The sequence below is a fragment of the Patagioenas fasciata genome, chromosome 1, assembly GCF_037038585.1.
Source record: "Patagioenas fasciata isolate bPatFas1 chromosome 1, bPatFas1.hap1, whole genome shotgun sequence".
NCBI lineage: Eukaryota > Metazoa > Chordata > Aves > Columbiformes > Columbidae > Patagioenas > Patagioenas fasciata.
Genome location: NC_092520.1, coordinates 166,923,627 through 166,935,399, shown reverse-complemented (window position 1 = coordinate 166,935,399; position 11,773 = coordinate 166,923,627). Strand labels below are relative to the sequence as shown.

The window sequence follows — 11,773 nt, the reverse complement described above, 5'->3', positions numbered from 1 at the left end:
ATCATCTGAACCATGGAAATTTCTCATGTGAACTGCACTCAGATACTCAAGGAACATGTGTGAAAATCACTCATCTTTCGTATTGAGTTAGGGTTATATTGATTTTGAACACGTAGGCCACGTTTATAATTTCTGCTTTTAGTTCCTTCCTGAAGTCCTGCAAAATAAGTTATTGAGAAGAAAGTCCTGCAACATGTGTTTACCATATATTTAAATTCCACCTGTTGAAAACCCAGGGTTGGGTGTTGAGCTCTCCATTATTACATCCATTTTGACAATGGGGATTTTGGCATTAATGCCTGGGAGCTGGGCTTTGCCTCCAGACACCAGCGTGTCTCAGGGGATGACCCAGTTGTAATGACTACAGTCCAAACGTGGCATGTTTTGGACTGTATGTTAATGTCTGAATGTTTGGACAGCTGTTAATGTCTGAATGGGGTGAAACTTACCTTCAAATGTACAAACAGCTGGGAGATGATGTGAGCAGTGCAATGACAGTAGTCTCAGAACACCAATTCCCAAACTTTTAGTTTTCAGTTTTTGCTAGGAATCTTTCTGAGTTTGGTTTCCTGCTCCTTATTTCCCAAGGACCCATGTCCATTAATGGTAAGAGAGTCTAGTGTAGGATTTGTACTCGTACAGCTGATCTCATTTGGGATTGACCTGATTATCCTGTTGTACAGGAAAGGAAACTCAACCACGTCAGTTAAGTAACTTTCTTCCCAGCATCTCGTGAAAAGTCTGCAGTACAATAAGTAAATGGCTTCACTCCTCATCTGGTAACAGTTTGACATCATGAAAGCTCAATTGACCTAATTCAGGATAACTTTAGAGTTATCTGGAGCTTATGAAAACTTTTAAGATAACTTTAAGAGTTCTAAAATATCAGAATATGGTCCCACAAAATCTTGGTAATATGGTCACAGCAGTAGACCATGTACTGCTCCATTTAGTCCATTTTTATTGTTCTGTTTACAATATATGACAACTCTTTTTCTCCTGCAGCAGAAGAAGTACAGCCACATAGCTTGTTTTTGGGAAAAACAACCCTCAGGCTGTGTGAGAATTAATTGTGCTTTCCATCATACCAAACCTCGAAATATAAACGGACTTTTTCTGCCACCAAGTAACAGTGAGTAAAAATATTTTCTCAACTATTTGTTCATTAGAGTAAGTACATAACAAGAATGTCCTTGCAGTGCTTAGTAATCTCTATGAAGGTTCAAAATGTACCATGGTAAATCAATGGGATAGGATCTGCTACCACAGTGAGTTCAAAGCAAAGAAATTAATTGTACTGGCATTTGAATAGTGTTGCCATATGATTTTTCTAGCTGTCATGTTACGGATCTTCATGTTGCAGGAAAGATGACGTCACAAACGGTGATTTAGGTTGCTAGGATCCACAGAGTAGAAATGTTGCAGTAATCATTTGCAAGGTTATATAGGTTATATAATATCTTAAAATCAAATTATTTTTGGAAAATAAAAAATCACCATTACAAGTTGTGGTTTTTTGCTTTTTTTGGTTTTTTTTTGGTGTGTGTTTGTTTGTTGTTTTTTTTTTTTTGTAACACATTCCTTTCTAAGAGGAGCTCTTGGCTTCCAGGAGTCCTGTTAGACAGCTGGAACCTGGAGCAGGGAAAGTGTCCAGGGCAGGGAACTAAGACAGGTGTAAGAAATCAGGCAGAAGCTGGAGTGAGAGCAGCATGACTTGTCATAGATGCAGGAGCAAGGGGACTGAAATAGAGTTGTTCATGTGCCTGAGCTCCAGAGCTGGAGACAGGTGTCATGAGAAAAGTCCAGGGAGACGTCTAGTCAGAAGCAAACAACCTATGTTTCAGAAATGCCCCCAGGGAAAGGTAGCATGTCCTATCTGAGTGTGTTGAGCCACCCAACCCCAGAGAAGTAAGGCAAGAACTTGAGTGCTGTTTCTGTGAGTGCCTGCACTGCTTTCTTTACAGTTCCCACATCCACAGCAGTGACCTCTGGCAGCTGGTGCGCTTGTAAACAAAACGTAGGCACATTTTGGGTGTGTTGTGAGTCCCAGAGACCCAATGGACATGGGTAACCTCCAGAAGAGCAATGTCCAACAATCAGAACGAGAAAATAGTTCCAAACCTTTTTCTTTTTACTGAAAAATGCGTACATTTAAAGTCCATGTGTCCCAGAATAGCATTGCAAACATTTTAACTGCATTTGTACTTTTTAATACTTAGAAATCCTGTTAAACCAATTTAAGATGGAGTTGACTTACACTGTCCGGAGCTAATAATATGCTATTCTGGGCAGTGACCCAGTTAACTATCAAATTAAACTGCTGTAACTTACATTTTCTTGCATGAGATACAACAGATCTGATCTGCAGGAGTGTTACTAAAATAGGTTTAGTATGATACACAGGCTGCTCACAGGCAAGCAAGAGATGCACACGAATAAGAGCAATTGAAATAAAAGAAAATGCCCATGCTTCATGTTATTTATTTAAAATTGGAAAACATAACCAACTTCAGTATTTTTAACATAGTGCACAGAATCCTGATTGTATCTACAGGTGCAGATTGGTCAGTTTGAACAATGTGAAGAGATTCACCATTTTTCATCGTTTTTATTTTCAGTCGGTTGCATTTCCTGACTCTCAGAAAATGGTATCCCGGTTTTGGTGTACATTCCTGAAGAAAAGAATGCTTTTTCTGATTTTCTTCTATTTAAGTGTAAATTATTTTCATGAACTTTATAATCTTCCTCAAAATATAGGTTTTTTTGTAAAGAGAGTTGTGATTCTGAAAATTTGGACAGAAAAAAAAAAAGTCTGCAAGCTAGAAATGTGTGATCCAGTGCTTAGCATTGCTAAATTCTCCATAGAAGGATGCCATGGGAAGTGATACAGGTCTGCCTGTTATTCAGCATATTTAAAATATTTTCCCAACTGGGGTCCAAAACTCATGTACTCACTTGAGCCCAGGTATTACTACTCACATGTTTCCCTATGTTGTGAATATCACAGAATCATAGAATGTTAGGGATTGGAAGGGACCTCAAAAGATCATCTAATCCAATCACCCTGCTGGAGCAGAAACACCTAGATGAGGTTACACAGGAATGTGTCCAGGTGGGTTTTGAATGTCTCCAGAGAAGGAGACTCCACAACCCCCCTGGGCAGCCTGTTCCAGTGCTCTGTCACCCTCACTGTGAGGAATTTTATACTGGAAATATCCTGAAACAGATTGGAAGAAAGAAGGATACTGACTGAAATTAGTGCATCCACCAGCTGGAAGAGATATCCAGCCTTTTCTAAACATCATCAAATGATCAAAATGTTCCTCTTTTCAAAAGACTTTATACCGTAGTGCTTTATCTGCTCTTTCAGAGGAATTAATACCCACGTTTTTTCATACTTTCTGTTGTTGCAAGATGCTCTTTTGCCAAGCTTGGCAGAATAGTTTTCCCAAAAGTCATAATCTGCCGATTTAATGATCCCCTCAATATGATAAAGATTTCAAAACTATACCTCATGTCTGAATCTGAATTTGATATTCTAGTTCCCTTCTAATAAAATAATGTTCTTTTCTGCAGATGTGCCATTGCAAGAGGACTGCCAAGAAAGGATTCTGCATCCAGCACATCATCAAGAATCACTCAGAAATCAAGAGAATATTTTCCTACCAATTCATGCTCCACTGATTATAAGCCTCAACAATGATGAAGAGGACGATGAAGAGGACAATGAAGAGACAGAGAACTGTAAACAGATTATTTTTACTCTTACAAAGAAGTAGAATAGGGTCTTTTTCTACACTTCACAACTGATTTGTTATAATAACCATTACCTATTTAGAAAAGAGTTGTTGACAAGTTTTGAAAATAGTTAACGGCTAATCCCAAAATGTTGGAAGTGGTGGTCACCAGATGTGAGGCATCGTTTTAACTCCTGTGAAATGCCTACCTGTATATTTCAATAACATTATCATGCACATACCTCTTTTTTATTAAACAGAGTTTAAAATGTGATCCATAACTCAAATGATATGATCCACAATTCAGATGGCCATCAAATACTCTTCACACTTTCTCTAAATTTGGGGACACAATTAACTAGATTAATTGAATGTCTATGCATTTATATTTTTTTTTTTTGTTTGGTTCTGTGCTTTTAAAAAGTAGCTAAATGGTTGTCTGTGTCTCACTTAGAGATGAGGGATTCCTGGGGAAGAATGAATTGCACATTCCCAGAGAGTGAGAGAACTACTACCTGTTAGTGCTTCCTAACTCGGTTTCAATAGGAGTGAACCCCATGAATTCAAACAAAATAAAAGCTGGGGCTTTGCGGATCTCAGTAACCTTAACTGAGACAGATAAGAAGCCCTCACTTCACTATCTCTGCCAGCAGACATTCCAGGATAGGAACTGTGGGCAGAGGTTTTGTGACAAGCACTCCCTGGTGACATGTTTAATCAGAGGATTTCCTTTTGGTTGTAAATGAAGGATTATGTTGAACATGAGCACTGAAGATGGTTTTGAATAGTTTTAAATCCACAAACATTAGCTTATTCCTATGTGTTGTAACTGCAGTTCCGTTGTTCTTGGAAATATTAAGGGATCATTGTTCTGTCCAGAAGCAGAGCTTACATTCAGAAAAAAACCCACTGCCACCAAAATGAAATTCATGATGGTACATGATTATTAGGAATTATTAGGAATTCTTGAATGTCTTTTTATAGATGCCTAGTAATCTAGTAATTTCCTACAGATCTTTCTAATTGGGTGCCTAAGACTGCTGCAGAAATTGAAGAGGAAAGAACCATAAAGGAAATATGCTATAAAACTGGTAAATATTAAACCGTCAGACTTTCCTAAACAGCAATGAAGACAATATACTAAGCCTTTTAATTTTGCCTTTTTTTTTTTTTTTTAAATTTTATTTTCCTTTTTGGCTATGTTTAGGAGAGTATTACAGGATCCAGTACCCTCACAAACACCAATCAGCAGAAACTGTGTCTTCACCTCAGGAAAAGGAGAAATTACACTTGGAAGCTACCCAGCGAGACTTACAGAAAGGCAAGTACTATTCATCTACTCAGGCAATATTTACCATTAATATTTACCATTTATTTTTACCCACATATATATACATACATATTGTCTCAGGCATGGTGACTACCTGTATTGATTGTGGATGCAAAAGGTAGAAATGGGCTGTAAAACCTACATGTACTATCTGGAGATACACAACCATTCCATAAATTGGATCAGATAGGATTCATAAATATCATTCATGAAAAGTGAGGAGCTAAAGAATGAGCAGGTTATTTGTAGCTCGTTCTTTACTTTGGAGCCATAGTTTTTTTTAGCCTGTGTATTATAGAATTGTCTCAGAGTCCATGAGAGTTGTACATCAGTTACAGTAGACAGGATCCAAACATCCAAGAAAATAGAAAGAAGAATGTAAGAGGAGAGGTTAAAATAAATTGCACTAAACTAATCACTATCTCACAGAGGCAGGAGGAAGAGAATGGCAGTGCCATTCTCTGTGCTTACACACAAGCAGCTCACACATTCTTTCTGTTGCCTTTCCAGGTGATGGTAATACAATTCCTACAACATTTAATAATACAAAAAGAGAAGGAGAGATTTCAGGAAGGAGAATACCAAACGAGCATATTCCCAGAAGAGATCGTCGATCCTTTGAAAATGGAGGTAATATACTTTAGCATCAGCTTCTCATTGATTAACATCTTATTGTAAATAGCTGAATATGCCACATTAAACTTCACCATTTCATATTTGAGTTATTCTTTGTTCTTTTTGTTCTAGAGACTCTCATACTCCACCATTAATTATAAAAAATGAGGATTCTGCTTATTGTAGGATTATACTAGAAAAAAAAATCCTCTATGCAGATTGCAGTTTATGTTTTCCTGTTTAATTTTGGGAAATAAATGGTTCCGTGGAATTAGAAACAGATATGTCTATAGTATAATACCCTTAGTCACCAGGTACGTTGACAACGGAGGTGAATCTATTATACGATGTTTGAATCTCCTGCCATTCATTGGTATTTCTGCAACGCTGTTTGAATTCCTTTTGAGGAATGATACTCTCAGAATAATTAACATGTAAAAGCATGTTCCGCCCAAGCAGACCTGTGTATGAAGTGGGAGATTAGGTTTTCAAATCACCATAGAGTATTTGGAGAAGAAAATTTTGTGTGTTTTTTAAGAAAGTGAATATGTGTTATATTGAATCCCTCTGAAACAAACCACAGTGAGCTGGTAAATAAGCATCACTTCAAAGAAATAAAGAAGAATAAGTGGATTTCTGAGGAGCCAAGAAATTCACCTAATACAGTCCCAGGAAAAGGTATTTTGAGAAAACAGTTGGCTTATTCATTTGCATTTACTAAACTGTTGGATGATCTAGCACTACCTAGCTAATTTCTGTTCCTGGTGTCAAATATGGGCAATCCACATTTGGACAGGGCTCTCCACAAAGAACATTGTTTTCATCTTGTCTTCCAGCCTCCAGGCTTCTGGAACATGTCAAAATTCGAGTAACTGCACAGCATTATAAAATTTGCTTTTTCATTTTTAGGGTTTAACACTTCAGACCCCAAAGGAAAACCAAGTTACCAACCAAGGGGTCAAAGGAAGGATGATGAAACCGTTTCTTATGTTCCTCATGGGAGAGCAGCAGGAAGAAAAACATATTGTGATTATTCAGAACCTCGAAGATCAGCATATGTTGTCTACCGCACTGTCAATGTCAAACAAGAACCAAAGTTCAATGGATCTACAGGTGGGCTTCTGCTTAAACAGGATTCTTAAAATACCTCAAATGTGCCTGTCTGTATTGTGCTACTTTCTTTTTTGTCCCTACAGGTTCATATGGAGTCATTTATGCCCAAATATGGTCAAAACTAAATTTGATCCAGCATAATTTTCATAAGTAGAGTGCAGCAGTATCCACAGTCAGAAATGTAAAGCTTTAATAAGCTTTATAATTAGTCAGACAGTATATTCATGACCAATAATTTAGTCATCTTCCTAGCAGAAATTCATTCATTTCCCCAGGAAGAGAATGAACACAATGTTCTGCACAGATATATCAATCCCCTCTTTTTACAGTATTTTTAATGCAATGTATTCTTTAGAAATATTTAGTAAATCTCAGAATAGTCCACCTTTATCTTCCCATTTTACTCTAACTATTGGTAGGTGTAGTTCTGCAGTAGAATTTCAGTTTCCTTTAGGAAATCTTTCCTGTTCAACATCTCTCCTCCCAGCAAGGGATGAAGAAATGACATTGCTTTCCATGGTACTTTTCTACAATTGAGATTTCAGTGGTGTTTTGATTGTGATGGTTTGTTTTGGCTTCATACCACCCCATAAACTGAAGCAGAAGTACAGAATTTCTGCTGCATTCTGGCCTGAACTAAGAGAAAGCAAAAGTGGTCATTTATGTGAGCAGGAAAAAAGGAAGAAGAGGCAAAGCCACATCTTCCTGCAGATTAGTAGGGGCCAGGTGAACAAGCCTGTGGGTACTTTATACTGACACTTGCCTCTTGAAGTTCCGTTTGCAGTTTGAGGTGGGTTTATCTATGCAAGCAGTGCCATTACAGTTTTAGCCTTGTCGTTTGTAATACTTTGTGATGTTCACAAATGCTGCCTGTGTCCAGCATATGTCTAAATAATACAGACAAAAAAAATCATTCCTAGTTCAGCCCAAAGGTCTCCTTCAGAGTACATCAGTCTTCTTGGGGTCAAGCATGGATGTTCCAGAGGTCCACATACCACCTGTGTGGTACAGAGAAAGGACGGATCTGGGCAGGTAGTCAGCACTTAGAGGCCAGTAGTGGATGAGGGGGTTGTGTTCACAGCTGCACTCGAGACAGTCTGAAAATAGAGATACATTCAGAGAAAAGGATAGAAATGTTTTCCCAAAGCAATTCTTCAATTGAGTTCTCTGAGGTTTTAGGTACTATGATTACATGCATCTTGAAAACACCATACATTTGATCAGATAGGATTGATAAATATCATTAATGAAAAGTAAGAAGTTAAAGAATGAGCAGGTAATTTGTATCTGGTGCTTTCCTTTGGAGCCATAGTCATCTTTAACCTATTATGCAATTTTCTTAAAGACCATCAGAGTTATGCATCAGGTGCTCAAGTTACACTAGACAGGATCCAAACAACTAACAAAAGAGAAAGAAGAATATAAAATGAGAGGTTAAAGGACATTATATGTATCACTATCTCACAGAGGTGGGAGGAAGAGAATGGCAGTGCCATTCCCTGTGCTTACACACAAACAGGGCACACATTCTTTCTGTTGCCTTTCCAGGTGATGGTAATATTTCTGCAACACTTAACAATACAAAGAGAGAAGGAGAGACTTCAGGAAGGAGAGTTCCAACCGAGCGTATTCCCAGAAGAGATCGTCGATCCTTCGACAATGGAGGTAATATACTTTGGCATCAGCTTCTGATTGCTGAACACCTTATTGTAAATAAAATAACTGAATAGATTTGAATTGGGCTGTCCACAATTTTTTTTTTTTTTATTTAGTCAATCTTGTTTTCAGCCTCTAGGACCTTGTAATATGTCAAATTCTGAGTAACAGCAGAGCATTTCTGTGTTTCTGATTGCTTTTTCACTTTTAGGAATTCACACTTCAGATCCCAACGTAAAACCAAGTTACCAACAAAGGCTTAAAAATAAGGATGATGAAACTGCTTCTTCTGTTCCTTATGTGAGAGCTACTAGCAGAAAGACTGCTTTTGATTCTTTGGAACCTCGAAGATCAACATATGTTTTCTACCGCACTGTGAATGTCACCCAAGAACCAAAGTTCAATGGATCTACAGGTGGGTTTGATTGTGATAGATTTATTATTATTTTCAGTATTTAGTATTTTTTATCTTGGAAAATCATGGAGTTTGGTCTTATCCAAACTTCTGATATCTATTTAGTGTCAATTTTTGTTATTTTTATTATTATGATATTTTTTATGTTGGACAGGGGAGTGAATTAGTTCTCTTTCCATTCATTCATGGTGATATTTTAATTCATCTTTTTTCTATCTTTCTGCTGTCCTCTTGATAGGATGTACTATGTCATAAATTTGACAAGAACCTTTCTTTTTGGAAATCTGTTTCAGATGTAACCATAATTTTACATTTTTCACTTTATTTTTAACTATCTAATCTGTCACTTCATGTAGAAATTTAGTGGTAAATAATTTCAATAATCGTAAGTGAAGAAAGTTATTTCGCCTTACCAGTTTCAGTCATCTCGCTTAAGCTGAGTTGAATCTCCCTCTTGAGATGCCTCCCTATCTCGAATTTTCAATAAAAGGAACCTCCTTAAGAGAGATTATATGCTATGTTAACATGAATACAGTTAAGTTAAATGAATCTCAACATCACTACCACATCTTGGCATCCATATTTGTGTATGTTTGCTTTGGGTTCGTTTGTCTCTTTGTTTGTTTTCTTTTAATGTTTGTTTTGGCTAAATGTGGACAAATTGGTATAGAGATTACAGAGAAAACATTCTTAATTTTTGTCATAACAACCACCACTACCATTGTTGCCAATTTTCAGCAGTACCTGAGCCATATGGTCAGAAATGCTCCGAACCAAAGAATCAGCTTGACACAAATAGAAGATTTTCGACCCAAACGGAAAACTATGGTAATGCTTACATGTTGTGTATAAACTGAAAATTGTAGGATTATTTTTCAATTAATAACTTGAATTAATGGAATTAAGATGGAATTCACATCAAGAAGAGAATAATTTTTTAACCAAATTTCACAGAAAACAGTCATTAGGCAGCTTACTCTGATGCACAGTCAACTGCCCAGCACAAAAACATCCCATTGCCTTGTATCTAGTGTTTGCACAAGCAGGGATGAAAGAGGAGACTAGCTTATGGATTTGTTGAATTGGAAAGCAATTGATGCCTTTGGAAAGATTTTCAACGCAGGAATATTGACTTTGTTCAAGTCGTGGGTGTCTGTGGCAGAATCACCTCATTTGGAAGATCCCGTGAGCCTGAGGAAATGCTGCAAGATTACACATGATCTATAAAGTGGTGGAGAGAAAGTCTGTATTTAACACTGGCTTGTATTTCAGAGATGATGTATGATTCACTTGATGCTTTCATTGATACTTCAACTGATATAGTATTTAATTCACATATCAGACTTAAAGAGTTTTTCCTGAAATTGTAGCTGAACTTAAGAAACAATGTTTATGTTTATTTGACAGACAAATACACTTCAGGATTTTACAATGCACCACGTTGGAGGAAAAGAAATCCACGTGAAAATACATACTCTAAGTTTAAAACAACCATTCAGGTAACTATTTGATAGATATTTTTACAATTAGTTCTTTTTTTGCAAAAGCAACATCTCTCCCCACCTAGAAAATGTCAAATTGGTCTTACAGCTTTTGCTGCCAAAATCCACAAGATTCCAAGCAATGCTGAGTCATTGAAAGAACAGTGTATAGTTCCGTTTGTTGGCAGACACGTAATTTTGACTGTGTAAATAACCCGTGATGTCTGATGTTTTACAGTATTACTGATATGAAAGCAAAGCATTAGAGTCTGTATCTCATGTCCCTTGTAGGAATGTTCAGAGCCTTGGTCTGCAGTCTGTGCTTCATTGCGACATTTCCTTCTTATCTCTCATCTCTGTGTTCCCCGCAGAAGTTACAGGGACTTTGCTCTGCAGTTGCACAGTTTGAAATGTGGACTAGCAGAGTGTCTTTAAAGTTCTTGTAAGCTTAGCCTTCTAGCTTTCACTGAAAGTTCTTCCCTGAAAGGGAAAAGAGGTTAAGTTTGAATGCTGTTGAGCACTGCCCTTTCTTGGGTTAATCATTTTACTGTTACTCTGTTTTACAGCAGATGGTCGGTAACACTTTTTTTTGGATGGTCCCATTAGTTTTTGGAGAGTATGAGCTTGCTCTAGGAGATCAGTCTAAAGTGGCTGGCTCAGAAAACTGCAACATCATGACTTTGTGTTTCAAAGCCCTCTAGGTGACCCAGCTGTCAGTATGAGTTTAGCCAGGGCAGTTCCATATTCTGTATTAGGCCTTCTGATTCCAGTCTGAGATACAAATTCTGTTGAGACACCATATAGATACAAACAACCTAAAACCACCTTGTGAAATCCCTCCACCAGGTTTGCTGCTGTATTTGGGTTCTTTGTCCAAGTATCATATCTGCTTGGGAAGGTTTTAGAGGAAAAAAAACTTGAGCAGGACATTTTCAAGCATGGCTGAATTATAGTAGGGTGATTTTTTTTCCCCCGTTGCTTCTAGAACTGTTGAAAGTTTAATTTTTAAAATGTTTCTGAAAAAGTATATAGTTTTGTTCTAATAAATTATGCAAAAAACATTATGTATTTCTATTTTGACAGCGAAGCCAAGAAGACTCGGAAGCAAATAACAAAGGAGAACAATATGTAGACATGAGAAAGAGATGAAATGAGTGCGTTAGTTTACAAGAAACATCACCTGGAAAATCTAAAGATGAAGAAGTGGCAAATTAAAAAAATTAGATGCAGGAAGTACACTGTAACATTTCAAAACTGATAGAAATGGAAATTAAAAAGTATCCTCTCTATAGTTACATATAAAGGTCTTCAATATATTCAATAAATTTTATCTGTTATGAAAATTTGATAATTGAAATTATTTTTACAGACTTTTTTAATGCACAATTACTAAAATGAATAGATACTATCAAGTTTTATTTTGGAG

At 37.0% G+C, this 11,773-nt stretch overlaps 1 protein-coding gene across 1 annotated transcript; it reads left to right on the top strand.

The window, feature by feature from the left end:
* The first annotated feature begins 981 nt into the window (after positions 1–981).
* On the top strand, positions 982–11,573 carry LOC136100353 (uncharacterized protein C12orf50 homolog). The gene is made up of 11 exons (XM_071803665.1): positions 982–1,132; positions 3,577–3,744; positions 4,751–4,828; positions 4,945–5,058; positions 5,578–5,697; positions 6,592–6,795; positions 8,344–8,460; positions 8,663–8,866; positions 9,605–9,694; positions 10,274–10,365; positions 11,431–11,573. Exons 1-11 carry the CDS (start codon positions 982–984, stop codon positions 11,494–11,496), a joined length of 1,404 nt encoding a protein of 467 aa, XP_071659766.1. The 3' UTR covers positions 11,497–11,573.
* The last annotated feature ends 200 nt before the right edge of the window (positions 11,574–11,773 follow it).

Bases quoted from the DNA above. Each gene is read 5' to 3' on its own strand.
- LOC136100353 (XM_071803665.1), top strand. From the start codon at position 982: ATGACAACTCTTTTTCTCCTGCAGCAGAAGAAGTACAGCCACATAGCT. The intron at 5,698-6,591 runs GTAATATACTTT...TTTCATTTTTAG, and splicing joins TCGATCCTTTGAAAATGGAG to GGTTTAACACTTCAGACCCC. The intron at 8,867-9,604 runs GTGGGTTTGATT...GCCAATTTTCAG, and splicing joins AAAGTTCAATGGATCTACAG to CAGTACCTGAGCCATATGGT.